The sequence below is a fragment of the Eucyclogobius newberryi genome, unplaced genomic scaffold (genome assembly GCF_026437365.1).
Source record: "Eucyclogobius newberryi isolate DKJ021-1_F unplaced genomic scaffold, fEucNew1.0.hap1 SCAF_7, whole genome shotgun sequence".
NCBI classification, from domain to species: domain Eukaryota; kingdom Metazoa; phylum Chordata; class Actinopteri; order Gobiiformes; family Gobiidae; genus Eucyclogobius; species Eucyclogobius newberryi.
In genome coordinates, this window is record NW_027316389.1 from 9,642,094 (window position 1) to 9,669,629 (window position 27,536).

At 45.7% G+C, this 27,536-nt stretch overlaps 3 protein-coding genes across 4 annotated transcripts in view; 2 read left to right on the forward strand and 1 right to left on the reverse strand.

Annotated features, from left to right (window-relative positions):
• Nucleotides 1-27,536, reverse strand: part of steep1 (STING1 ER exit protein 1) — a 189,763-nt gene that overhangs the window by 68,293 nt on the left and 93,934 nt on the right. The window lies entirely within an intron of this gene.
• The window catches only part of ferry3 (FERRY endosomal RAB5 effector complex subunit 3), a 452,554-nt gene that overhangs the window by 8,344 nt on the left and 416,674 nt on the right, over nucleotides 1-27,536 (forward strand). The gene's annotated exons all lie outside the window — the stretch shown is intronic.
• LOC140348987 (solute carrier family 45 member 3) lies at nucleotides 155-27,304 on the forward strand. Of its 2 annotated transcripts, none has more exons than XM_072435171.1 (6): nucleotides 155-238; nucleotides 17,071-17,394; nucleotides 20,160-20,350; nucleotides 20,435-21,077; nucleotides 26,164-26,429; nucleotides 26,510-27,304. In XM_072435171.1, the coding sequence occupies exons 2-6, from the start codon at nucleotides 17,169-17,171 to the stop codon at nucleotides 26,948-26,950; spliced, it is 1,767 nt and encodes a 588-aa protein (XP_072291272.1). In that variant the 5' UTR covers nucleotides 155-238; nucleotides 17,071-17,168; the 3' UTR covers nucleotides 26,951-27,304. The 2 variants fall into 2 exon arrangements, with proteins under 2 accessions (XP_072291272.1, XP_072291271.1); XM_072435170.1 differs by lacking the exon at nucleotides 155-238 and adding an exon at nucleotides 16,810-16,906.

A 27,536-nucleotide genomic window follows, 5' to 3' on the forward strand; every position in this document is an offset into this window, starting at 1 on the left:
ACGAAATAACCAGCATTAGATGTGAAGTAAGTTAACTAAATATCGATCTGCATGGCAACAAGCGGTTACGTGTGCACTTTTATTCCGCGCACTTTTATTTGCATTTACGGGATATCAGCGGAAAAAGCGGAAGTGTCGCCTCCACACACTCTAGCTTCACTCCAGTTGTCGCCGTTGGTTCACTTGAGACAGAGAAAGACAGTGCACGGATTTCTTTTTCCCCTGCATCCAACTCAAGGTAAAGTCCGGGAGCTCTCAACGCCTTTCATTCCGGGGTTTTTCCCAAAAGTACAGAGCCTTTTGTCAGTCATTGCGCACGGACAAACTTGCGCGATTCATTGGAAGTTCCAAGAAGAGAAGAGAGTTGTTGCTGTGGATGATCGCGTGAAAATGGCACGCACCGGCGGCCCCCAAAACGCAGCCCTGAAGTGCGCATTTCTCCTCCGGGACCGGCTCTGTGGGCACTAAACGTGTGCGTGTTTGTGAGCTTGTGTTTGAACGGATCTGAACGCGTCTGTCTGCGTCCGAAAGCGTGTCTCTCTCTCTCTCGCTTTCTCTGTCTCTCTGTCTGTCTCTCTGTCTGTCTCTCTGTCTGTCTCTCTGTCTGTCTCTCTGTCTGTCTGTCTCTCTGTCTCTCTGTCTGTGTTTTTGGTAAGTTCTTCTTTCATTTTGCTGCGTCGCTGTCTGTGCCGCAGCCTTTTCCCCGTCTCTGTCGACTCAACTGCTGCACCGCGGTGTTGTGCCAAGTGCCAGGCTGGCTGCTTTGGCACGGACGTTTTATTTTGTATTTCTTTGTAGGAAAGCAAAGTAATGCCAAACTCTCATGTCTTTGTCACTTGTGCAGTACATTGGTTTGTTTCCCAGTAAAGTAACTTTAAGTATTTCATCGCTCTTGGGTTATTGTTGTTGTTGTTGTTATTTTTCTTGTTGTTGTTTGGGGATGTTGTTGTTATTTTTCTTGTTGTTGCTGTTGTTTGGGGACGTTGTTGCTGTTGTTTGGGAACATTGTTGCTGTTGTTTGGGAACATTGTTGCTGTTGTTTGGGAACATTGTTGCTGTTGTTTGGGAACGTTGTTGCTGTTGTTTGGGAACGTTGTTGCTGTTGTTTGGGAACGTTGTTGCTGTTGTTTGGGAACATTGTTGCTGTTGTTTGGGAACATTGTTGCTGTTGTTTGGGAACATTGTTGCTGTTGTTTGGGAACGTTGTTGCTGTTGTTTGGGAACGTTGTTGCTGTTGTTTGGGAACATTGTTGCTGTTGTTTGGGAACGTTGTTGCTGTTGTTTGGGAACGTTGTTGCTGTTGTTTGGGAACGTTGTTGCTGTTGTTTGGGAACGTTGTTGCTGTTGTTTGGGAACATTGTTGCTGTTGTTTGGGAACATTGTTGCTGTTGTTTGGGAACGTTGTTGCTGTTGTTTGGGAACATTGTTGCTGTTGTTTGGGAACATTGTTGCTGTTGTTTGGGAACGTTGTTGCTGTTGTTTGGGAACATTGTTGCTGTTGTTTGGGAACATTGTTGCTGTTGTTTGGGAACGTTGTTGCTGTTGTTTGGGAACGTTGTTGCTGTTGTTTGGGAACGTTGTTGCTGTTGTTTGGGAACATTGTTGCTGTTGTTTGGGAACATTGTTGCTGTTGTTTGGGAACATTGTTGCTGTTGTTTGGGAACATTGTTGCTGTTGTTTGGGAACATTGTTGCTGTTGTTTGGGAACGTTGTTGCTGTTGTTTGGGAACATTGTTGCTGTTGTTTGGGAACGTTGTTGCTGTTGTTTGGGAACGTTGTTGCTGTTGTTTGGGAACGTTGTTGCTGTTGTTTGGGAACGTTGTTGCTGTTGTTTGGGAACGTTGTTGCTGTTGTTTGGGAACATTGTTGCTGTTGTTTGGGAACGTTGTTGCTGTTGTTTGGGAACGTTGTTGCTGTTGTTTGGGAACGTTGTTGCTGTTGTTTGGGAACATTGTTGCTGTTGTTTGGGAACATTGTTGCTGTTGTTTGGGAACGTTGTTGCTGTTGTTTGGGAACATTGTTGGTTAAGCGACTCTTGTCATCTTATAAACTACTTCAGATATAACCTTTCCTCTGTATCGCACCGACCATCGCCGCAGATGGGGCCCCGAGGAGGAAGCATTGAGCTCTGACGCTTTCACTCCATTCAGTGCTTCCTGTTAGTCCTCTATATTATCTCAATGTTCATGTCGACATGTCATTCTTAACTATGAATCAGACTTCATTCAGGAATATTTTACTTCCCTGTTGACTTGAAACGCATCATTGCTCAAGTGTTGTGTTTTCTGACCATGCCAAAAAATAAATCGTGTCAAGAAAACCATTCCTTTGTCTGCACGTGAAAGAGTGTGTTTTGCTTGTGTCACTGGTAGATCGTCTTTGCAAGTGAGAGACAGATCAAAAGGTTAAACAGCTTCAGCCATTGACAGGGGAACGTTTATTGTCTCTGTGACTCGGACCCTGCCATTTCTTCCAGACCCCTGTCGCTCTCTATGGCCCACTCAAGTCAAGTGTGTTATTCATTCTCCTCAGGAAAATGAACTCTTCCGTAGGCAAGCTAACTTTGACCTCCTCTTGTCGTCATATGAACAGACGGAACACGTTTATTCCAGCATGACCACATTCTCACATTTCTACGCGTCGCCTCTGGAGTGTTTTGCGTTCTTTTCCCAGAACTCATGTGTTCCATAGAGATAGAAATGTATGTTTTTTTTTCCGCAGTGTGGCCCATCAAGCTGGTTTTTCTAGCTGCTTTCTGACAGTCTTATGCACCCTTAAGTCATGCAGTGGATAATCACCCACCGTCAAGTGTCGAGCTACTTATGCAAACTAAAAGCTTTGCACTTTTAATCAGTCATAGGCTGGTTATCTCCTGCTCGCCGAGTCCTCTTCTCTTTTTTACATGTACCTGGAGCCAGGCTGCATTTCACTCCTTCATGTGTTTTTTTGAAGACCGGTTCTGGTTGGAATATGTGATTAGCCTCCTCCTCCGTTTGAGAAGGGTCTAAAAGGGTTTTTGCTGCAGGGCTTTCTTCTTCTTTCACCTCATGTCCTGTTCAAAGCACCACGTTGCTCTGGTGTCATGTGTAACCATGAACAATCACAGGTATGTGCTCTGTACTCTCACACAGAGCATCAGCCTGGAGACAATCACTTTAGAAAAGCACTCTTTTGTAGTTCTCACATATGACGCATGTCTCGTTGTACATTAAGTGAGATTATGGTGCTGTTTTGCCCCTGTTGTTAGTTTTAACTTTCTGTGTGCCATAGGTAATGTTTTATTTTCCATTCTGTAGGAAAGTAAGAGAAGCTTCCTGTACTTAGCTGGATGTGTTACCCTGGGGTTTGAGCATTTTTATGCTTATTACACAGGCTGCCTCTGTTTAGTGAACTCCTGAACTCCTGTTTATGGAAACTTTGTTCATTTGTCTGCCATGCCTTGTTTTTATGTTGCCTTTTCATTTTAACATTGGAAAAAGTAGCATATAGTCTATTTAATACAATTGCTATAATACAGCAACAATATCCTCTTGAGAAATACTAATCCAAGCAATGTCCCACCTGCTTCAACAGTTGGGTTGGGGAGTCCTGCAAGTGTCGCGGAATGTGCATCATTAGACTGCCATAACTCACTCATAGCACGAGGGAGGTCTGAATATTAAGTGACCATGGTTCTTGAAATGCTGAGGGTAACCAAGCCCTTTAGGTCTTGGGGTCAAAGTCCACACAGCATCTCTGTAATGGTGCACTGCCACCAGCTGGGCAGGAGAGAAAGAGGGGGGGGGGGCTCTCATGGGCTTGGGGTGAAACAAATAACTACACTTTCTCACTACACTGTTTCCCGTTTTCAGATGAACAGTTTGAACTGATGATGAGTTTTGACACTTGTGAATTTGATGACTTAAAGTGATGGCCAATATCACCTCAGACATACAACTTTGACAATGTCTGATCTCGTCATCTTGGAAGCTAATCGGGAGAGAGAGAGAGAGAGAGAGAGAAACCAAATAAGTAATAGTAATAAAAGGAGCGAGCACTCAACCCTGGATCTGCTTTTATTACAAACATGGATTTTTCCATATCTTCAACTCAGTCCGGCTGTTCCGTGTGTGTGGGTGCTGCTTTGGCACTATTTCAGTTCTTTGTGGCTCGCCTTGCAAACTGCTCCTGATTTTAGTCCTAAATTGCTGCTCTGTGTTTTTCCAGCATTACTTTGAACTTAAACGCTCTGTTACATAATTAGTGGAATGGACTTACTCCATTACACCTTTTTATAAAAGTAGGCTTGGTCAGTGACTAAGAGTGTTGAATCTGCCTTTCTTCTTCCACTTTTATTGTAATGTGCTATTGATAATTGATAACAGTTATGTGTTATGTTGGAGCAATCATATTTCTTTAGGGCTGTAGTCAACTAAACAAATTCTTGGTTGACTAAATGCGTGCCCTGCTGTTCAATTGGTCAACTAAAGCAGTGGTTTACAAAGTGGGAGTCGGGACCCTGTTAATGTATTAATAACTAAATGGTGCATATATAAAAGGCAGATTAAACTCATGATTCACTCCCTTAATCTTCAGCAAACTCACTCACTTTCCCATGAAAATATAATTACTACTACTACTACTACTGCACATTTTGTTTGACCAAAATACCAACCAATTAATTGACTAAACAACTGAATGCCAAAAACCCAAGTAATATTTTTTGATTTTATTAGTGTGAAACTGGAATATGAAAGTGAATTGAAAATGCACTTGTAAATCTAATCCAGGCCCCTTGTAAATCTAACATTTCAAACAAATTAAAAGTATAAAGCAGGTGTGTACCGGCACTTTTGGTAATTCCAGCTGTTTTGTCAACCTAAATTGCTCTCAGACCAACTCTTTCTCTTGGACCCAAGATAAACTACAGTCGGTCTTCACTGCTTTCCCTCTCTCACTCTTTCGCTCCCCTTGTCTAATTGAATTTACAAACTTGACTTAGGTCTTCCCACATGCTTTGTGTGTGGAAGAGACTGCATGGCATTGAAGACAAAACAGCCGCAGGTCCAGCGCTCTGTGAAGGGAGGGAACAGACTGCAAATGAGCCCATTTCTGTTCTGTAATTCCCCATCAGACCAGGCGAGTACAGGCCCCTGAGCAGGGATAATGCATCGTGTCCTCAGATAATTTCCCATGGTGATAAGCAAAAGGCCAGATGTTTGCAATGCATATTCACACTCTTTCCCGCACACAAGTGATGTTACATGCAAAAGGAGAAATTCAACTTCATCCGTGCTGTTATAAGTGTGAAACCTAACTGTCACGCGTCTGCCTCACCAACATGTTTACCAAGCCATAACTGAATCATGAAATAGTGCAGTTCTTTACATTTCAAGGCATGGGTACTACGGTGATAAAAGTGCAATCTGATCCCTATGACGATATGGTATTTTGGTGCATGCATGTGCTTTTCTGCTGCTCTAACTCAAACACATACAATTTCCTCCACTCCTATTGGTCAGCTTCCGTCACGCTCTGAGTAAAAGGAGGATATAAGCATATAACCAAATGAAGTTGGGCTTTCAGAAGAAGCATTATTAGTAACCTCTTAAAGGCCATATAAAACGTGAATCTACAAAAAAATGGAAACCTTGATCCGGCATGTGCGTGTTAAATTATTAATCCAACTTTGGAAGACGTTAAGTGCCACAGTAAGTGAGACTGATTCCTCTTGATAACCCTAACTTGCACTGGATTCAACCATGTTTGAAGTTGTGTTATGAGTGGAGCGGCACATTATGAAACACGCCATACCGTTCTTTCGTGTAACAAGTGGAATGGGGTGCTATTCACTCTTTGATATACGAGCTGCTCTGTGCATGAATAGAGCTGCTGATTTGCGTCGATATGTGTGCTGTCATGTCGTTTTGTGTCTGGCGGACCAATGTTTCGTTAGAAGTGTCCCAGACAGAACCTTCAAGAGGATATTTTTACTATGCTGTATATGAAATATGGGTTTGTGTTCAGCTAATTATTTTATTCTTAACGTCCTTTTTGAAAACAAAGCAAATATGTGGAAAGTCTGGTACTGGACATTTTAATTGCCGTTCTGTCATTGTCAAGCCTTTTGAGCTATTACAAGATGATTGCGTCCGTTATGGGTGTGAGTATGAATGGTACTTTAATCCACATACTATGACTGTTGGTTGTGCAATATTGTCTTTGCAACATTGTGGCTTATCACAGTCTCATCAATGCAGACAGTATATTACTATTAAAAACTATGACTTATATTCAAGCAAATGTTTAAGTTAGATTTTTCTTTTAAATAATAATTGCGACTCCTCATTGTAGCACAGATTTTTTTTTTTTAAACGTCGGCTTCTCAATTGTGTGTATAAAGCACATCTACGATCAAATTTGTGGACACACGCACACGGACGCACACACATTTCTATTGTGTCACAGTGTTGTTTATGTGGTTCTGTCTTCAAATGGGTGGACGCGATTCAAAAGGGTGAAATTCCTTTCCGTGATTAAAGGGTGGATGTTTAAATGTTCTAAATGTGGTGTGTGTGGGAGATTTGTGTTTTCTCTAGAACCAGTTTCGAGAGGCCAAATGAGGATGTTGCCCTTTTCCATCTGGACCATCTGGTTTGTGTAACATTTGACTTGGGCGCTAGTCGTGGTGTCTAATGGCTGCTGCCTCTGACAACAGCTGGAAATAGGAGCTGGATCTGCTGGAGTCTGTCTTTCCCCCCAGTCTGTCAGACCCCTATAAACTACTGTATTAAGTGCCAGAGCCATGCAGCTGAAGGTTCGTGACCTTGTGCTTCCAGTGCCTCCTGCTAACAGCTGGAAGCCCTGCTGCCTCTTACGCTCCAAAAGGTTGTCTGCTCTGTCAGATTTTTGGTGGAAAATGTACAATTTGTAATTATGTTGGTTGGTTTTATAAATGTTGCTCTTAATGCTAATTGCTAACAATCAGAGGTGTCTATATTTTACATGTTTGGTTCACACCTTATTTTAAAATATCTTGGCAGTTAATCAAATTTGAATTTAGATCCAGTCATTTCTTATCGTCCATGATCAGCGTGGCTCTTTTTAATCTTAAGGTCTACATCCTGTCTTCTGGCTCTGAAAGCATGTTTGAAGTAGAGTTAAGACTTTGGAGGAAGACATTTGACTATTAGTTGGCAATGATAAATGGTCTGCATGGTTTATGTACAGGAAATTAATATTCAAGGCCATTTCTATTTGTTATTAAAATATGACAATATTCATTTCATTAAAAAAACAAACAAATCTGTGGTTACATGGTAGCAAAGATTAAGATTAGGTCTGATAACATGTTATTTCAGGCTGTTACTTTGCTCTTAATGAGGTTGGTGAATTAAGGTGTCGAATAAAGTTTTGCTCAGATGTTTTGATCATTGTCCAGAAAGCATCTGTGCTTATAAAATGAGACGCAATCATTACATTTCACGGCCTGAACAGGATGCTTGGTCTGTGTGTGCAGGATTAGATGTGTGAGATTACAAAAGCAAAACCCAACAAACACTAGACATGCACTTGGCCAATATTTGGTTTACTCAGTAGTGCACTAGACGGCCAGAGTTTGTGGAGGTTTCATATCGTACAATTTGAATGAATATATTCAACCTCAGTCCTGCATATCGGCTTCAAAATGGTGGTAGACCTGGACAGCCATCAGCCAGTCTGGATAAAAACAACACAAAACTTAACTGACCATGTGTTTTTGAAAGGGCGTCAGACTGTGTGGTAAACTCACTTCCATTTGGCCTAGAGAACTTAAATATTACATATACAGGTATCTGCTATTATTATTATTTTATATTTGTACTCATGTTGCACACTTACGAATGAAATAGTAAGTTGAATTGACTTTTCCCCCTCTAAAATATCTATCAAGAATTTGAAATGCTCTACAGTAATATAATTTGTCAAATTATGAATTTGATAAAATATCTCATAATTACATTTTCTGTCTTTGTGATACTGTGACAGCTGCGACACTTCTGTGATGGTGTGGGTGAGCAACAGATGGGACTGAAAGTAAAAACTGGGAGATTGTAAAAACAAAAAGAAAAAGTGGGACGGTATGGATGTGTTATGGATCACATATGTAATAAAGTAAATCAAGGAGAAGGATGTCCAATTGCAGACTCCTAGCTTTGTGTGAAGGAGCGTCTACGTCACATATTTGTTTAAAGATTAATTTGGGGTGGAGGTTGCCTGACCAGCAAACACGTTATGACAGACTACTTGAACAGGATGCGGGAGGGACTGGCTGGTCAGGTAAGGGTGGAGGCACAAATGTGTGATTGGTCATTTCCACCTCTGTGCTGTCCTTTTGGATGGTATTTAGGCTTTATTGAGTCCCTGTGACTTCTTCAAGTGCACTGGCCCTCCAACTCTATTTCTGACACAGTTTTGACTTCCTCGATTATGTTGTAGCTTATTACGGTAATGTAGGGTTTGGCCATAGCGTTTGTGGAAAATGACCGTCGCTGTGCAATTACAGTCTCTGCCTCCCTGCCAGTTTGCAGAAGAACATGCATAATATTTGAACAATAGGAACATGCTAACATTCAGTGGTGTGTCTAGTTGTGAGCATTTGGCTGCAGTCAATATTGTTCCCTCTAAATGCAAACAGGTGCAACTGGGACTTCCATTCCTGGTTAATCATATATCTAATCAAGGTGTGCCCATGGACATTACAGTAGTGTGTTTGTCAATGAGATAATCTCCTTTACATCTCACACTTTTTAATTTCAAGATTTCCAGAAATTAACATTAGTAAAGTCATACTACAACTGCAACCCTGTTGCATTGTTGCCAGTTGGATATCCTAAGCTTGCCTACAGACATGACAGCAGCTTAGGATTTGATGGTGAGTGTGCGCTCGAGGAAAGCGTAGTCCGCGCCTGTTGACTCAAATAGGCTTAGTGCATCTGAGCTAGTGAACCTGTAACAGGGTTAAAGCGCTTTGCAGACTGCTCTGTAATGTTTAAGTAAGATTGTGCTGTGAGAATGAAGGTAGTGAAGGTAAATCCTTGCCTATAAGCAGCTGAACATAACACATGGTGGAGTTGGAGTTAATGGTGAACCTTAAAAGAGTGGTGTCCAAGTGGGTGTTTAAGATTTTATAAATGTCATCTTGTCTCCTAATTCCCTGCAGGGAGGCCATTAAATGGCACAAGTGAGTGTTTTTGTGTAACCGGGCACCAGGTATGCTTGAGGTACAGTAATACAAATATAAAAAACAGGGGAAAAGAATAGCTTTTGAAGAGTTCAATGGTCCACTCACTGGATTCCTAAAGTGCTTTGGGATTTTCCCTAATTCCCACCTTCCAGGTTTCAGGAGAGTTAGAAGGACAGAAGAAGAAAGGGGGCTGAGAGAAGGCGGAATAGTAGAGAGGAGGTTCCCTCCCAGAGGGAGAGTCCCACTCTTCAGTCAAAGCAGGTGGTCCACACAGTGTGTAGATATGCCTAGCACTGAACAGACTCTGATGATTGGATAAAGATTGAGGGTCGCATTTTAAATGGATAGGAATTTAGCAATGCATCTCTGATATTAAAACTTACTTCAATGGATGGTGAGTAATTTGTTTTATAGTCTTCAATTAGAGATCAATCGGCCGCCAATTAAAAAAGCCGGTTTTATGTCCAATCGGTGACCGGCCGGTCACTGTCGTAATTTCCGTTACGCATGCGCGGTGCGTAGCAGCTCAACGCGCCCAGAGCAAAACAGCTAAAAACTATCAAGACTCATTCAGACTCCGGCGGCCAAAGCGTCCAGTTTACATTCAAAGTCTATATATATATATATATATATATATATATATATATATTATATATATCCTCCTTGAACCGACACCTTAACGTGGTGGAGGGGTTTGAGTGCCCGAATGATCCCGGGAGCTATGTTGTCGGGGGCTTCATGCCCCTGGTAGGGTCTCCCAAGGCAAACAGGTCCTAGGTGACGGGTCAGACAAAGATCGGTTCAGAAGCCTCTTATGACGACGACACAATCAAGGCAGTTCACGTCGCCCGGATCGGCGTCACCGGGGCCCCATCCTGGAGCCAGGCCTGGGATGGGTGCTCCATGGCGAGCGCCTGGTGGCCGGGTCTTACCCCACGGGGCCCGGCCGGGCACAGCCCGAAAGAGCGACGTGGGGCCGCCCTCCCGTGGGCCCACCACCCGCAGGAGGATCCATAAGGGGCCGGTGCAGAGAGATCTGGGCGGCAGTCGACGGCAGGGGCCTCGGCGACCAGATCTCCAGACACAGAGACTAACTCTGGGGACATGGAATGTCACCTCGCTGGGGGGGAAAGAGCCCGAGCTTGTGCGGGAGGTTGAGCGATACCGACTAGATATAGTCGGCCTCACCTCCACGCACAGTTTGGGCTCTGGAACCCATCTCCTCGAGAGGGGCTGGACGCTCCACTTCTCTGGTGTTGCCCGCGGGGAGAGGCGGCGGGCTGGTGTGGGCTTGCTGATAGCCCCTCAGCTCAGCCGCCACGTGTTGGAGTTTACCCCGGTGAACGAGAGGGTCGCGTCCCTCCGCCTTCGGGTGGGGGACAGGTCTCTCACTGTTGTGGCGGCCTACGGGCCGAACAGCAGTGCAGAGTACCCGGCCTTCTTGGAGTCCTTGGGAGGGGTACTGGACAGTGCACCGACCGGGGACTCCGTTGTTCTACTGGGGGACTTCAACGCCCACGTGGGCAATGACAGTGACACCTGGAGAGGGGTGATCGGGAAGAACGGCTTCCCCGATCTGAACCCGAGCGGTGTTCAGTTATTGGACTTCTGTGCTAGCCACGGATTGTCCATAACGAACACCATGTTCAAGCACAAGGGTGTCCATCAGTGCACGTGGCACCAGGACACCCTAGGCCGGAGGTCAATGATCGACTTAGTTGTCGTGTCATCAGACCTCCGGCCGCGTGTCTTGGACACTCGGGTGAAGAGAGGGGCAGAGTTGTCAACCGATCACCACCTGGTGGTGAGTTGGATCCGCTGGCGGAGGAGGAAGCCGGACAGACTTGGCAGACCCAAGCGCATTGTGAGGGTCTGTTGGGAACGTCTAGTGGAGCCCTCTGTCAGTAGGGTATTCAACTCGCACCTCCGGGAGAGCTTCTCCCATGTCCCGGGGGAGGCTGGGGACATTGAGTCCGCGTGGACCATGTTCTCCGCCTCCATTGTTGATGCGGCTGCTCGGAGCTGTGGTCGCAAGGTCTCCGGTGCCTGTCGTGGCGGCAACCCCCGAACCCGGTGGTGGACACCGGAAGTAAGGGATGCCGTCAGACTAAAGAAGGAGGCCTATCAGGCCACTCTGGCTTGTAGGTCTCCGGAGGTCATCGACGGGTATCGGCAGGCCAAGCGAGCCGCGGCTCGCGCTGTCGCAGAGGCAAAAACCCGGGCCTGGGAGGAGTTCGGGGAGGCCATGGAGGAGGACTATCGGTCGGCACCAAAGAAATTCTGGCAAACCGTCCGGCGCCTCAGAAAGGGGAAGCAGTGTCTCACAAACACCGTTTACGGTGCGGGTGGAGGCCTGCTGACCTCGACTGGGGATGTCGTCGGACGGTGGAAGGAATACTTTGAGGATCTCCTTAATCCCTCAGTCACGTCTTCTGAAGAGGAAGTAGAGACCGGGGACTCGGAGGCTGGCTCATCCATCACCCAAGCTGAAGTCACTGAGGTTGTCCGCAAACTCCTCGGTGGCAGGGCTCCGGGGGTGGATGAGATCCGCCCTGAGTACCTAAAGTATCTGGATGTTGTAGGACTGTCTTGGTTGACACGTCTCTGCAACATCGCGTGGCGTTCGGGGACCGTGCCTCTGGACTGGCAGACCGGGGTGGTGGTCCCTCTGTTCAAGAAGGGGGACCGGAGGGTGTGTTCCAACTACAGAGGGATCACACTCCTCAGCCTCCCGGGTAAGGTCTATTCCAAGGTACTGGAGAGGAGAATCCGACCGATAGTCGAACCTCGGATTCAGGAGGAGCAGAGTGGTTTTCGTCCCGGTCGTGGAACACTGGACCAGCTCTATACCCTCCATCGGGTGCTCGAGGGTTCATGGGAGTTTGCCCAACCAGTCCACATGTGCTTTGTGGATCTGGAGAAGGCTTTTGACCGTGTCCCTCGGGGTGTCCTTTGGGGGGTGCTCCGGGAGTACGGGGTCCGGGGCCCTTTGCTCAGGGCTGTCCGGTCCCTGTATGACCGGAGCAGGAGCTGTGTTCGCATTGCCGGCAGTAAGTCAGACCTGTTCCCAGTGCATGTTGGACTCCGCCAGGGCTGCCCTGTGTCACCGGTTCTGTTCATAATTTTTATGGACAGAATTTCTAGGCGCAGTCAGGGGTCGGAGGGTGTCCGGTTTGGGGACCACAGGATCTCATCTCTGCTGTTTGCAGACGATGTTGTCCTGATGGCTCCATCAAACCCGGACCTGCAACATGCACTGGGACGGTTTGCAGCCGAGTGTGAAGCGGCTGGGATGAGAATCAGCACCTCCAAATCCGAGGCCATGGTTCTCGACCGGAAAAAGGTGGCTTGCCCTCTCCAGGTGGGTGGGGTGTCCTTGCCCCAAGTGGAGGAGTTCAAGTATCTCGGGGTCTTGTTCACGAGTGAGGGAAGGATGGAGCGTGAGATCGACAGGCGGATCGGTGCAGCGGCTGCAGTGATGCAGTCGCTGCATCGGACCGTTGTGGTAAAGAGGGAGCTGAGCCGAAAGGCAAAGCTCTCTATTTACCGGTCGGTCTACGTTCCTACCCTCACCTATGGTCATGAGCTTTGGGTAGTGACCGAAAGAACAAGATCGCGGATACAAGCGGTCGAAATGAGTTTCCTCCGCCGGGTGGCTGGGCGCTCCCTTAGAGATAAGGTGAGGAGCTCGGCCACACGGGGGGAGCTCGGAGTAGAGCCGCTGCTCCTCCACGTCGAGAGGAGCCAGCTGAGGTGGCTCGGGCATCTGTTCCGGATGCCTCCTGGGCGCCTCCCTCGGGAGGTGTTTCAGGCATGTCCCACCGGGAAGAGGCCCCGGGGAAGACCCAGGACACGCTGGAGAGACTATGTCTCTCGGCTGGCCTGGGAACGCCTCGGGATCCCCCCGGAGGAGTTAGAGGAAGTGTCTGGGGAGAAGGAAGTCTGGGAGTCCCTGCTCAGACTGCTGCCCCCGCGACCCGGCCCCGGATAAAGCGGCAGAAGATGGATGGATGGATGGATGGATATATATATATATATATAATTATTTCCGGTTCCCTCTTAAAAAACGGAAATCGGTATCGGCCAAGAATTTTGCAATCGGTGCATCTCTATCTTCAATAGAATGTATTCCATATACCGGTAAAAAGACTTTTCCCTTGGGGCTGTAATTCTTATATAATTGAGGCTAATATTGTTTCTCTATAAATTGTATTGAAGAGTGGCTCAGAAAGTCATGTCTTAAACTCTAAAAAGACAGTTTTTGGTGTGACTTTGGACTCCACTTTGTCTTGTGTAAAATACTTTTTAAAAAATAATAACATCAATTTTAATATGAGTTATTTTAAACAAATTACCGTAGATCATTATTGCCAGAAAATGCTGCTAAAATTTCCTTTTTTTTTTTACACATTCAATATTGCATTACAAATTGGCAAATGACAAACCATGCTGCCCTAAAATTAAATCACTATACAAAGAACCTTAAAAATATTATATCAAAAACCTTACTCATATCATCATTGCCTAATACTTCAGAAATATAAATGTTTTGACATTTCAAAAAAAAAAATCTAATTATAACAGTTGACATGGTCTTTCTCCACCCTTGAATTGAGTTAATTAATTTCAGATCTTCTTCTACTCGAGGTGATTGTGCAGTTCCTTTGAGACTCACAGCCTTCAGTCAACCATTGCTGTCAGTCAAAGGCACAGAGACTTGGAACAGCATCCCAGCCGCTCTCAGAGACAGTCAAGTTAAGCACTTTTAAGACAAACCTCAAATGTTGGCTCAAGAGGAAGCAGGTCTTTAATCATTGATGCTGTTGTTCAACTCTAATGTTGTCATTTGTATTGAATTGTGTGCTGTGAATGTGTTATATGTTGTTTCTGTCCTGACCTGCCAAGGACTACAGATGTAAAGTAGCCAATAGGGTCATTCTGTCATATTTACATCGTATGTTCATTAATATGCACGGCCCCTTTTAAATAAATACATCTCAAATCTAAAATATGGAGGAAGTGGTTGCCTGCTCACTACTTGAACCAGCAAAAAAGAGAAAGTGTTATTCTGTGTTGCTTATTATTAAATGTTGCACTTTATCAATTCAAAACTCCCCGATCTGGCCCTGAGAGCATGTTTAGTAAACACCAGAAGAAATGGGTTACTTTTGTCTAGTTTAATGTTTGTTTGTCAAAGCTGAATCTTACATTTGGTTACTAGTTTAAATGTCGACTTTGTTTTGGACTCTCTACTCCACTCTGAAGCACTAATGGAAACTCATTAGTGTCTTCATTCCTTCTTATGGTCTTTTCACCTACGCTCAATGGGGTTTCAGTGGAAAGCAAGTCTTTAAGGTGACACGTTCTCTTTCACACTGACTCACAACAGGCTCTACTTTCCTCTCCATTGTGGGACTAGTTGCATGGACCAGCATGATAAGTCAACTGCCTGATCCATAGCTGCATATTTTCATTTGTGTGTAGAGGGGGGTAGTTCTTACCGACTCCTGCTGACGCTAATCCTGTGATAGAGGGAACTGAACTGGCGGTTATTCCCCCAAACTCTTAAGACACAAGCACATTTGGTCCTCTGGGAGTCAACTAATTACGCTTTTCACCTTCCAAAATTGATTAGCCCTAATGAATTATTCTAATTTGCTGCATTATTGGGGAAAATGGTGGTGGGAGAGTATAGTTACAAAGATCACTGCGACCAATGTGGGCTCAAACATACTGGGGTGAGGGTGGGCGGGGTTAATTGGAGTTGGGCTTTTAGGCGAGCTGGGGTAATACACCAAACACTATTGTGCTTTAAGTGACACGTGCAACTTTACTGACGTCCTGAAACACAGGGGAACTAACTATGTGGAGCAAATGTCGAACTCTTGTAAGGGAGCCTTTATTTTGAAATGCTTTAACCTAAACAGTGATTGGAGCTCTAAATCGCCAAAATATGATTTCACAACCAAAAGGAAGGACTTTACTACAGTGCATTGACTGTGATGTGCTGCCCCCCTGATTATCCCATGCGATTATTGTTGACATATTTTTTGCTTATTGCTATGCTCTTGCCGATTTCTGCACATCTCACAGCTCCTGGACTGATCAGGCTCAAATTGTGGCTCAGGCCTCAGACCTCAGTCTCACATACTGGCCACCATGCACCTCAGGTCTTGTATCAGAGCAGTAGAAGAGATGCACCTCCTGCTCATTCTCCCTGTTTTTATTTTTTCTTGTAAATGCACAAAAGAAAGTGATTAAGCTCATGTACAGTGTTGTTTTTTCTCAATGGCTATGCGTACGTATGACTGGATTGTAATACATGGGCAAGCCACAAGTTGTGCTTAAAGATATGACAAGAAAAATCTTTTAATTTAGTGATATCGCTTTTCTGTTAAATGCTGCTTCATGCGCAAACAAAGACAATTCTTCCTGCTCACTCTTAACTTGATACTGTTCAGTCTGTCACGCTTGAGTACGGGACAGGTGGAGTTAACAAATCTTAGTGAAGTGCGAACTTCAGCGAATCGTAGTTACCGCTTAAAGACAGTATAAACCAGAAGGATGCTTGAATTGAAACTGGGAACTGTTTTTTGTTTTTTGCATATTGCCCACTTTAATAGAGGTGTCCTTGTGTCTGCCTGTCACATAATGTTGTCCTCATCAATCTTTAACACTACATGGGCCAAGCTATCATCATTTTAGCTGCATTCCAACCAATGTCACAACTTCAGCTCCTTTTCCAGTCTACTCTTAAAACACAATTTTATATAGAATAGCTTGTAATCTACCGGGGTGGACAAATAAAGTGAGGCTGCTCTCCATGAAGCCTTTCTACTTTTATGTTTAGTTGACAAGAAGATGGCACCTGGGCTTCCATCGAAAACTTTCACACACCAGATTGAAAAACGTAAGGACATCATGTGCAGTCATGACTCACAAGCCTAATGTGACCTAAAGGTTTCAGAGGGTAAACTCGTAATAGGGGGCTGGAGGTTTTGCAGTGGTGGCACTTGCTGGTCCCCTGATGGGTGTCTTTCAGAGTGTGAGGCTGGGGATTGGACGAGTGGCCTTGTATTTGGTGATCAGGCTACACATCGTCTGCATGATCTCAGTGACTGTATATATGTCTCTCGTGGTCTCTCTGTCAATAAACCTTTTATTAGTCGGGTTTTAAAAAGGGGCTTCACATGTGTTGGAGATTAATTTGGTCACCAGGAAGAACAGATGGACAGCCACCGAATGTAAATTTAGCACCTTGTTGCAGTGGTTGTCATTGTTGGACTCTTCCTCATTAAATTAAATTGCTTTGTGCTCGTTTCTTTCTCCTACAGGGTAGCAATTAAATTCAATCAAGACTTCTGAGGGATGGTGTACATACTGTTCTTTATGTTTGTCTCACACAGTCACACACTTATCCCTGTAAATGATGTAATGATGCCTTGAGGTAATGGCAGCAACCTTGGTCAACCACATACTGTAGATTTGAATATTTGTGAAGACAAAAGGAGACGGTACATAACTCAAATGCCTTAATAATAGTTAGGCAAGGCTAGATGAAACGTTCAGCGCTTCTGTGACAGGAGAAACCTCATATCTACAGGTCTCTTGCCATATTCCGTCTTCTTTTTTATTTCTCAAAGACGTTTCCAAGGACATCTGACTTTTCTTTTTATTCAAGGCCTAAACTCAAAATTTAAGGTTTGGTCTAGTTTATTGTCTTTTCATTAGTACAACAATTTCCTGGTGGAGCTTTTCCTAACCCAGACATTGAGAAAAGCCCCAAAAGTCTGATTATGTATTAAATAGTGTTGAATATTGTTTAGTTAATATTTAATTTTTCCTTCTTTTCTTTTTTCTTCTAGAATGCTGAGAAGAGAATGACTCCACCCGGTCCTTCGAGACACTGTGTTGTTGCCGCTGTCTCTAGACAGCCCTCTCATCCCTCCGGGGTACTGTCTGCATGCCCCAGTCACCCGCCTGGCCCCCTCTGTGTCCAGTAGTAGTCATTCAAGTGTGCAGGAAAGGCGCCCCTGTAAATATGCCTGAATGGAGGTCTCAGTGGCATCTCGTCTTGCTGAACTCCCTGACATGTGGCCTAGAGATCTGTGTGGCAGCTGCGACCACATATGTGCCCCCACTGCTTCTGGAGGCAGGCGTGGAAGAGCGCTACATGACTATGGTGCTAGGTAAGCCCATGTGAACCCCTGGGGCTGGGTAACTGTTTATATAGCAATTAAGTTTGGTTTACATCACATGTTTATAAGTTAAACCTGTTGTTCAGCACATTTGCTGTGAGCCAGTTCTACAGACTGACCTCAAATAAGTACTTAGGTGTAATTTCATAAAAATCATTCATTCAATTAAGTGAAGTGGGAACGTTGCTCTGCTCCTCCTGATTCCTGATCCTCGGATTCAGGAAGAGCAGAGTGGTTTTCGTCCTGGTCGTGGAACACTGGACCAGCTCTATACTCTCCATCGGGTGCTCGAGGGTTCATGGGAGTTTGTCCAACAAGTCCATCTGGAGAAGGCGTTTGACCGTGTCCCTCGGGGTGTCCTTTGGGGGGTGCTCCGGGAGTACCTTTGCTCAGGGCTGTCCGGTCCCTGTATGACCGGAGCAGGAGCTGTGTTCGCATTGCCGGCAGTAAGTCAGACCTGTTCCCAGTGCATGTTGGACTCCGCCAGGGCTGCCCTTTGTCACCGGTTCTGTTCATAGTTTTTATGGACAGAATTTCTAGGCGCAGTCAGGGGTCGGAGGGTGTCCGGTTTGGGGACCACAGGATCTCATCTCTGCTGTTTGCAGACAATGTTGTCCTGATGGCTCCATCAAACCCGGACCTGCAACATGCACTGGGACGGTTTGCAGCCGAGTGTGAAGCGGCTGGGATGAGAATCAGCACCTCCAAATCCGAGGCCATGGTTCTCGACCGGAAGAAGGTGGTTTGCCCTCTTCAGGTGGGTGGGGTGTCCTTGCCCCAAGTGGAGGAGTTCAAGTATCTCGGGGTCTTGTTCACGAGTGAGGGAAGGATGGAGCGTGAGATCGACAGGCGGATCGGTGCAGCGGCTGCAGTGATGCAGTCGCTGCATCGGACCGTTGTGGTGAAGGAGGAGCCGAGTCGAAAGGCAAAGCTCCCAATTTACCGGTCAATCTACGTTCCTGCCCTCACCTATGGTCATGAGCTTTAGGTAATGACCGAAAGGACAAGATCACGGATACAAGCGGTCGAAATGAGTTTCCTGCGCCGAGTGGCTGGGCGCTCCCTGAGAGATGGGGTGAGGAGCTCAGTCACACGGGGGTAGCTCTGAGTAGAGCCGCTGCTCCTCCACGTTGAGAGGAGCCAGCTGAGGTGGCTCGGGCATCTGTTCCAGATGCCTCCTGGGCGCCTCCCTCGGGAGGTGTTTCGGGCATGTCCCACCGAGAAGAGGCCCCGGTAAGACCCAGGACACGCTGGAGGGACTATGTCTCTCAGCTGGCCTGGGAACGCCTCCGGATCCCCCCGGAGGAGCTGGAGGAAGTGTCTGGGGAGGGGGAAGTGTAGGAGTCCCTGCTTAGACTGCTGCCCCCGCGACCCCGCCCCGGATAAGTGGAAGAAGATGGATGGATAGGAATGCTGCTTTTTAAATCTTACTTTATTCATAGTTGTTTACGCTCGTCTCCATTGTTGCTGTTGTGTAAGGGTGACAATAAGCCCCGGGGCATGTACCGTCTCCCATTCAGCCTGCCGTCACATAACTGAGGCTGTTACCCACTAATGAGTAGTCTAATAACCCGTTGTTTCTAGTTCGAGTAATTAGTGGCTACTTGAAAGGCAGCAGGAGATGGCTCAGTAGAGATTACATTTTATGACCCAAAAACATGTATATTTTTCTCACACTTTTTACTGATAAATTCTATATGCTTCTGTATTTTGTATTGGTTTGTAGTTAATTAAACTTACTGGACTAAAGCACATTTGTACCAATATGCTAAAAGTGTGGATCTTCATTGATTGTGTATTATTTTACATACAACATATTGGAAAACGTGTATCCTTATCAGAATCACAATCAGACTTACTTTAAGGCTCACACATCACCTTAGTAATAAATCATCGAAAGGTGATGAATGTGAAATGGGAAATCCTGTTCATACTGTCCATTACATTCAGAGGTTGTTGAGACCAGAGGCATGAGGGGCGCACTCATCATGAAGAGGCATCACCTGCAGTATACGGGCTATATTTAACTGGGTTTAATTGTGGTAGCTGTGAATAGTTGCATTGTACTGTCAGACTAACTGGCTTTCACATGGTTCTCACTCAAAGCATCTCTTTGAGACCTTGTCTTGTGACTTTACAGATGGCATATCCCGTTCTACCAAACCAAAATTCTCAATTCAATTACATAAAGTGATTCAAGTAAAATGACTAAAAGTACAATCTACTATTCATTTCTTTAACAGTTGATATAAAGAATAATTATTTCTTTGTGAAGTTCAGCAAAATGCTTGCACAGTGATCTAAAAATGGCCTTCGCCCTGTTTTATAATGGAGTGCATGAACGTTATTTGAATGAAGAATGTCTTGGGAGAATAAAATTTAATTTCCCTAAGCAGCAGAATCTGTTTTTACATGGCTGTCTATGCTATCTTAAGCCCTTTGTCAGCTTCACCTCTGAGTTGTTTCCTACATCCTCTAATTTACTCCTGATGCTAAATGTCTAATCTCAAGAAAAGAACCTTTTGTTTGCTATTCCTATTGCAGCACCATGATTATTTATCACTCTACACTGGCCTGTGGCTCGGTCAGAGCTGATGCTCCACTATGCCACACTCATGTTAGACCTATATAATGCTCCTTGACTTTCAATTAACTAATTACTCAAATGCCATAATCATCCACATCAAATCTAAACTTTGAATGCATATTTTTGTTCCATCTTTCTTTGCTTATTCCACTCTTTTCTGTGTTCACAGGTATTGGCCCGGTGCTTAGCCTCTTTTTCTCTCCCTTTGTGGGCTCAGCCAGTGACAAGTGTAACAGTCGTTACGGCAGACGGAGGCCTTTCATTTGGCTGCTGTCCCTGGGTGTCCTTATAGCACTTTTTATCATTCCTAATGCAGACATACTTGCTTCACACCTTTTTTGGGGTGGACAAAGACTCCAGGTAGTTCATCATTTAGAGATCTGTTTTGTATATTGGCAATAAAATGCTAAAAAATGTAATCATGGCGTCATGATGTGTTTACAGTTGGGCTTCATGATTCTTGGCGTAGGACTCCTGGACTTCTGTGGACATGTGTGTTTCACTCCGCTGGAGGCTCTGCTGTCAGACCTTTATCGAGAAGAAGAGGAGTGTGGACAAGCCTTTGCCATGTTCTCCTTTATGGTCAGCCTGGGTGGCTGTGTGGGTTACATGCTTCCTACTCTGGATTGGAGTGGCAGCGTTCTCTCTGTTTACCTTGGAGGCCAGGCGGACTGCCTTTTTTTTCTACTCATACTTATCTTCGTGTCCAGTCTGATAATTACTATGAAGGTGTCTGAGGAACCCTCTTGTGCCAGCAACACTCTGACTGTCTCCAGTTCTCTATTGGACTCAAGAGCTGCAATGGAGTCTGGCCGTTGTGGCTTCCCACGTTTTTGCTGCTACTTTTTTAAGCTAAGGATCTCGAAGTCTGGACCTTTGTTGTGCCTACTGAGGACGTGCTGGTCAATCTACAGAAGTTACTGCCATGTTCCCCATGTTATGAAGCAGCTTTGTGTGGCTCAGCTCTGCAGCTGGATGGCTGTCATGTCTTTTGTGCTCTTCTACACAGATTTTATTGGAGAAGGGCTGTATGGTGGAGTACCCTATGCAGCTCCAGGAAGTGCCTCGAGACAAAGATATGATGAAGGTCAGTTTCATTTAATCAAATTCCTTTTCTCTTAATGCAAGCTAAAACATTTGGTGGAAGCTAAAATCTAAATAAATGATTCATCTCTATCAAGCATTTGAGTTGGTAAATGCTTACCAGCGCCTTATGCGTCATAAGGCGCTGGTACAGCTGGCAGCCCGGTGTAAACGCTCTCTCTTCTTTCTCACAGTTATTGTGCTTTATCTCCTATATTTTGTAAATATAATTAGTATATTTTTTCTATTTTACTGTACGATAGGGACACGCGCTGGAATAGTTTTTTAATTCAACTGTTTTTGACTTTTTTCGGCTGGATTTGAGCGTTTTTCGTTGCGTTTTCTTTGTGTTGTTGTGACGTGAGCTAGCGCCGAGCGAGCCCACCAGCCCCCCCCCGCGCCCTCCGGCCGCGCTAAAGTACGGCGTGTCGTCGGTACACGTTTATATACACGTTTATATGAAAGAGGAACTTCACGAACGATCGGGACACGCACTGGAATCGCTTTAAATTAACTTGTTTTGACTTTTTTCGGCTGGATTGAGTGTTTTCGTCGTGTCGTTGCGATGTGTCTTGGCTCTGAGTCCCCCGGCTCCGGCCCCGCCCCCCGGCTCCGGCCCCGCCCCCCGGCCGGCGCCGTACCGTGTTTACACAAAGGAGGAACTCATGAAACTGCGGAGAACAGTCGTCTTACCCGGAGATCGTCACGTTATCCCGTCAGACATCCTAAGGAAAACGCAACGAGGCAGACGGGCTGGACGTAAACTCCGAGAGAAGAGAGGGACAAACAGGAAGTCGGTTCCCGCCATAGTCATGGGTAACGTGAGGTCCCTTCAAAATAAAATGACGGAAATAGCGAGCCTCATGCGGTCCCAGAGGATTTATAGGGACAGCAGCGTCTTGATTTTCACAGAGACCTGGTTAACAGCAGAAATGCCAGACTCTATTGTAGGTTTGGACAATTTTCATCTGCTGCGGGCGGACAGAACGAGAGAATGTTTGAAGAAAAGAGGAGGCGGTCTGGCGGTGTATGTGAACACGAGCTGGTCCAAACCCGAACACTGCACAGTGAGGGAGCAGCTATGTAACAAGGATATTGAACTATTGGCTATTGGCATGAGGCCATACTATCTGCCCCGGGAGTTCTCACATGTGATTTTGATCGCAGTCTATGTGGCCCCGTCTGCCAATGCTGAAAATGCTTGTGAAGCACTGCTCTCCTGCACTTGTAGGCTGCAAACACAGCATCCACAGGCTCTCTTCCTCATCTCTGGTGACTTTAACCACGCTTCTCCCTCTTCTGTTCTACCAACATACACCCAGTATGTTACCTGCCCCACCAGAGAGAATAGAACATTGGACTTGTTTTTTGCCAACACCAAGGAGGCTTATTCTTCTTCCCCCCCTCCCTCCCCTGGGCAGCTCGGACCACAACCTTGTACATCTGAGGCCTGTGTATGAACCCATCGTGCGCAGGCAGCCTGTGGTGTCCCGTGAGGTGAGGATGTGGTCTGCTGAGAGCGAGGAGGCTCTGAGGGACTGCTTCAGCACCACTGTCTGGACTGAGCTTTATGACCCACATGGGGAGGACATCAACACCATCACAGAGTGCATCACGGACTTGAGAACATTGTTCCCTCCCGGACGGTGCGGTGTTTTCCAAACAACAAGCCATGGATTAACCGTGAACTGAAGGCTCTGCTGAAGGAGAAGAAGAGAGCCTTCAGGTCAGGGAACAAGGAGGAGCTGAGGACTGTGCAGAAGGAGCTGAGGAGGAAGATCAGGCAGGCTGAGGCCGGCTACAAGAGGAGGATGGAGGAGCAGCTGCAGCAAAAGAACATTCAGGGAGTGTGGAGGAGCCTGAAAACCATCTCGGGCTTCAAAATCCCCCCTGTCCAGACAGAGGGGGATCTACAGTGGGTGAATGATTTAAATGCTCACTTCTTGAGGTTTGATCGGTCACCCGCCCCTCCCCCTGCACAGCTGCATGCTCCCTCTTCCACAGCTGGACAATGCCCTGCATCTGTTCCTCTTCGCTTATCTGCCCCGGACCATCGGCTCCCCACTTCGCCTGGACTCACCCATCCCCCCAGCACACAGTCCCCCTGCCAACCACTGACTGTCACAGCAGCACAGGTGAGGAGTGAGCTGAAGAGGATTAAAGTGAGGAAGGCAGCAGGACCTGATGGCATCAGCCCCAGGCTCCTTAAGTCCTGCGCAGATGAACTGTGTGGAGTTATGGAGCATGTCTTCAACATGAGCCTGAAGCTGAGGGTGGTACCACAGGTCTGGAAGACCTCCTGTCTGGTACCTGTGCCTAAGACACCGCGCCCCAAAGACCTCAACAGCTTCAGGCCAGTGGCTCTCACGTCCCACCTGATGAAGACACTGGAGCGGCTAGTCCTGGACCACCTCCGCTCCACCGTGAGCTCAGCCATGGACCCGCTGCAGTTTGCATATCGGTCTGGCATCGGAGTGGAGGACGCCGTCATCTCCCTGCTGCACCGCTCTCTCTCTCACCTGGAAAAGCCTGGCAGCTCTGTGAGGATTCTGTTCTTCGATCTTTCCAGCGCCTTCAACACCATCCAGCCGCTGCTCCTGAGGCACAAGCTGGAGACGGCTGGTGTGGAGTATGACCTGGCAGAGTGGATCCTGGACTACCTCACAGACCGACCCCAGTTTGTGAGAGCCCGGAACTGTGTGTCTGACACTCGGACCTGCAGTGTGGGGGCGCCCCAGGGCACTGTCCTCGCGCCCTTTCTCTTCACCCTTTACACTGCAGACTTCAGACATGACACGGACAGCTGTGTCCTGCAGAAGTTCTCTGACGACTCTGCCATCATCGGACTCATCACGGACGACGATGACGCGGAGTACAGAGGACTGGCGCAGGACTTTGTGGACTGGTGTCAGCGGAACCACCTCCTCATCAACGCGGGGAAGACCAAGGAGATGGTGGTGGATTTCCGCAGACGCCACCCCACTGCCCCCTCACCAGTGAACATCCAGGGACGGGACATTGAGAGAGTGGACTCATACAAGTACCTGGGTGTTCATCTGAACCACAAACTGGACTGGACTCATAACACAGACGCACTGTACAGGAAGAGCCAGAGTCGGCTCTACGTCCTGAGGAGACTCAGGTCTTTTGGAGTGACAGGGCCACTCCTGAAGACCTTCTACGACTCTGTGGTGGCATCAGCCCTCCTGTACGGTGTGGCCTGCTGGAGCAGCGGCATCACAGAGAGGGAGAGGAGGAAGCTGGACAGAGTCATCAAGAAGTCCAGCTCCGTCCTGGGCTGTGCTCTGGACTCGGTGCAGGAGGTGGGGGACAGAAGGGTCCTGGCTAGATTCACATCTATGCTGGACCATGAGTGTCACCCCCTGCAGGACACTCTCTCCGCTCTGGAGAGCAGCTTCAGTGAGAGACTGATCCACCCTCGATGTGCGAAGGAAAGGTTCCGTAGGTCTTTCCTTCCTGCTGCTGTCAGACTTTATAACAAAAACTGTTAGTACTGAACACTCGCAATACTGACCTAACCTAATACTGATGTGCAATTCTGTCATATGTGCAATTGCTGTTGGAATTCATGTGCAATTCATGTGCAACCTATGTGCTGTCGTGACACATATTCATATGCAATTGCTGTCGTGATCACATGCAATGGTATTTATGTATTTATTTATTTATTTGTCTATGGGAGTTTTTATTTATTTATAGGAGATCTTCTACAGAAAGTGTTTTTCAGACTTCTTATAAGTGATCTGTTCTTCTGTATCTACCTCTGTATCTACCTGCGTTGCACCAATGAAATTTCCCCATGTGGGACAATAAAGGAATATCTTAATTCCGGAAATTATTTACATATTCACAAAATTTTGCACGGCATAAGCACATTTGGGTTTATCCCTCCTAATTGTACAACCAAAAACTGGTGGATTTGATGTGTATGTATATATATAATATATATAGGCCAGGCGTCACCAACCTGGAGGCCTTTGGGCCTCTCTGTTGCCTGCGTGGATCCAGAGCCACGGGAGAAAAATTTTAATCCTAAACTTTTAATTAAGACTATTTTTTCTTATATTTGCTTTGCACCTTTGCTTGTATTTTGACAATTACATAAATGTTCTCATTGAATGAGATAGTGCTAGATTTAATACAAAGTTATCTAATTTCCTAATATATATTCTTATAACTCACTGGTTTGGCTACTCATAGTTTTATAGTCATGTCATTTGGGTATACATGACATTTAGGCCAAATGAACTGGTTGCCCTCGACCAAATCTATGTTCATAAAGTAGCCCTTGGTCCTAAAAAGGGTTGTGACCCCTGACCTAGGAATAGCATTTGGGCTGGATGCACACAATTTTACTCTTTTTCAGTAGGATAACAGTGGGAGCTGTTTTTATGCCTGCATTTTTTGTTCCTGTTTTGCATTTTGAAGGACGTAAGACCAGAATTAACAATTAATCCTAGCATTGTGAAATGGGAGAATGTCATTCCAATTTGTCCACACACTCAAGATGAGCAGTGAAGTGAAGCATTTTCAGGAGTCAAAAAATTAAATTGCAAAAGGACTTGTACTACTTTTTCCTGTATTAAATGTAGAACAAAAGATGTACTGCATAACATTTTACTTTTTTTTTTTAACAAACTCTGGGAGCTTTTTTTGTTTTGTATTGATAACTTCACAAATGCTCTTGCGCCCTTTACATTTTCTCCCATTCATTCACATTCTTTTGTATTTTTATCCCTGCTCTGGTTTGCTTCATACTTTCCCTTCTGTCTTCCCCTCGCTTCACTCAATGGACCACAAGGAATGTCACACTCACAAAGAATTAATGTCAAGAAATCGGCCTTGAAGAAACATGTTCATTCAAGTTTGGTCGGCCAGCCATATGCTGTATTTGCTGTGCTGCTTTATACTGTTAGCATCCACAAAAAGAACATGGTAAAGTGAAACCCTCAGATGTTTTAAAATGACTCAAACTAGACTTTTGTTCCAGTTTAGAGGGACTTCGATTCAAATACCACTCCTCTCCTAATCACCAACTCATTAAAACGATTGAATGTTATTCTGTTTAGGCATCCGCATGGGCAGTCTGGGCCTTTTCATGCAGTGTGCTACCTCAACGGTCTTCTCCCTGATCATGAGTCGATTGGTCCAGCGGTTTGGCTCTCGCAGAGTCTATGTGAGCAGTATGGTGAGCTTCACGCTGTCCGCATTAGTCATCTCCGTGTCTAAAAGTGTGGTCCTGGTTACTGCAATGGCGGCGCTCACTGGCTTTGCTTATGCCACGCTTCAGACCCTGCCTTACACACTCACCTGTCACTACCATAAAGAAAAGGAGGTTTGTATTCAAATTAATCTTGTAGCGTTAAATGATTTGAACCAAAATCATGGATGCATGTGTTTGTGTGTTTTTTTTAGATCTATATGCCAAAAAGGACAGCAAAAAAAATGCAAACAAAATGTATTACAATCAACAGGGAATCCTATTTGACCTGTGTCGAAGTGGAGAGTAGTCTGCACCATCAAAAGGGGGTCCTGCTTGGCCAGGACACGCACGAGTTCTTCCCCAGTACTGCCAGTACGAACGACTCGGCGCACGCGCTCAGTAGCTCTGAACAGCAGGACGACACTGAGGCTGACTTTGAGAAGAGAGGTGTGGGACTGGACTTTGCCATTTTAGACAGCGCTTTTCTAATCTCTCAGGTTATTCTTACCCTTTTCATGGGCATGATTGTTCAGTTCGCACAGTCTGTAACAGCCTACATGGCCTGCGCTGCCATATTTGGTGCTTTAGCGATCTACTTCAGTGGTCGTATTGTCTATGACCAAAAGGACCTGAGCAGCTATAATATGATGTAGATGAGACGTATTGTAGGCAAATGAAACCAGGTTCTGTGGATTTATACTCAGCAATGCACTGTTTTTTCCAAGAATGCCTTTCTTTTTTAAGTGTTTCTAAAATATGGGAATGTTTTTACCCAGGGTGTGGAAGAGTGTGCAAATATGGTAATGTGTGAAATATGTCTACTGTCTACTTTCTCAGGAATGACCGTACAGTTTTGCTGTGGAAGTCAATTCAACACCCTTTGTAACAAATGTGTTGTTTTGTTACAAAGGATGGACTACAAATAATCATTGACGTGACAATTTACTGGGACATTTTGCAGATCAAGGGTTTCTTTTGCATTTCCTCAAGACGGTGGCCTTTCTCTTTGATTTTTTTTTTGTTTAGTACCTATACAAAAATGCATTATTATATTGTTCTGGTGAAGTGGGGTATGCCAGAAAATACAAGACAACTATAAGCTTAAGCAATACTGACGTTTTTTTTCAAATAAAGCGGTTGCGGTCACGGCTCCAATAGTCTTATGTGCAGGAACATATTTGTGTTTTAATCGAGCACTACAAATATGAGCCTGACATAGTACTGTATGCATGGATGTGT

Bases quoted from the DNA above. Each gene is read 5' to 3' on its own strand.
- LOC140348987 (XM_072435171.1), top strand. From the start codon at position 17,169: ATGCCCCAGTCACCCGCCTGGCCCCCTCTGTGTCCAGTAGTAGTCATT. The intron at 20,351-20,434 runs GTAGTTCATCAT...ATGTGTTTACAG, and splicing joins GGGGTGGACAAAGACTCCAG to TTGGGCTTCATGATTCTTGG. The intron at 26,430-26,509 runs GTTTGTATTCAA...TGTTTTTTTTAG, and splicing joins ACTACCATAAAGAAAAGGAG to ATCTATATGCCAAAAAGGAC.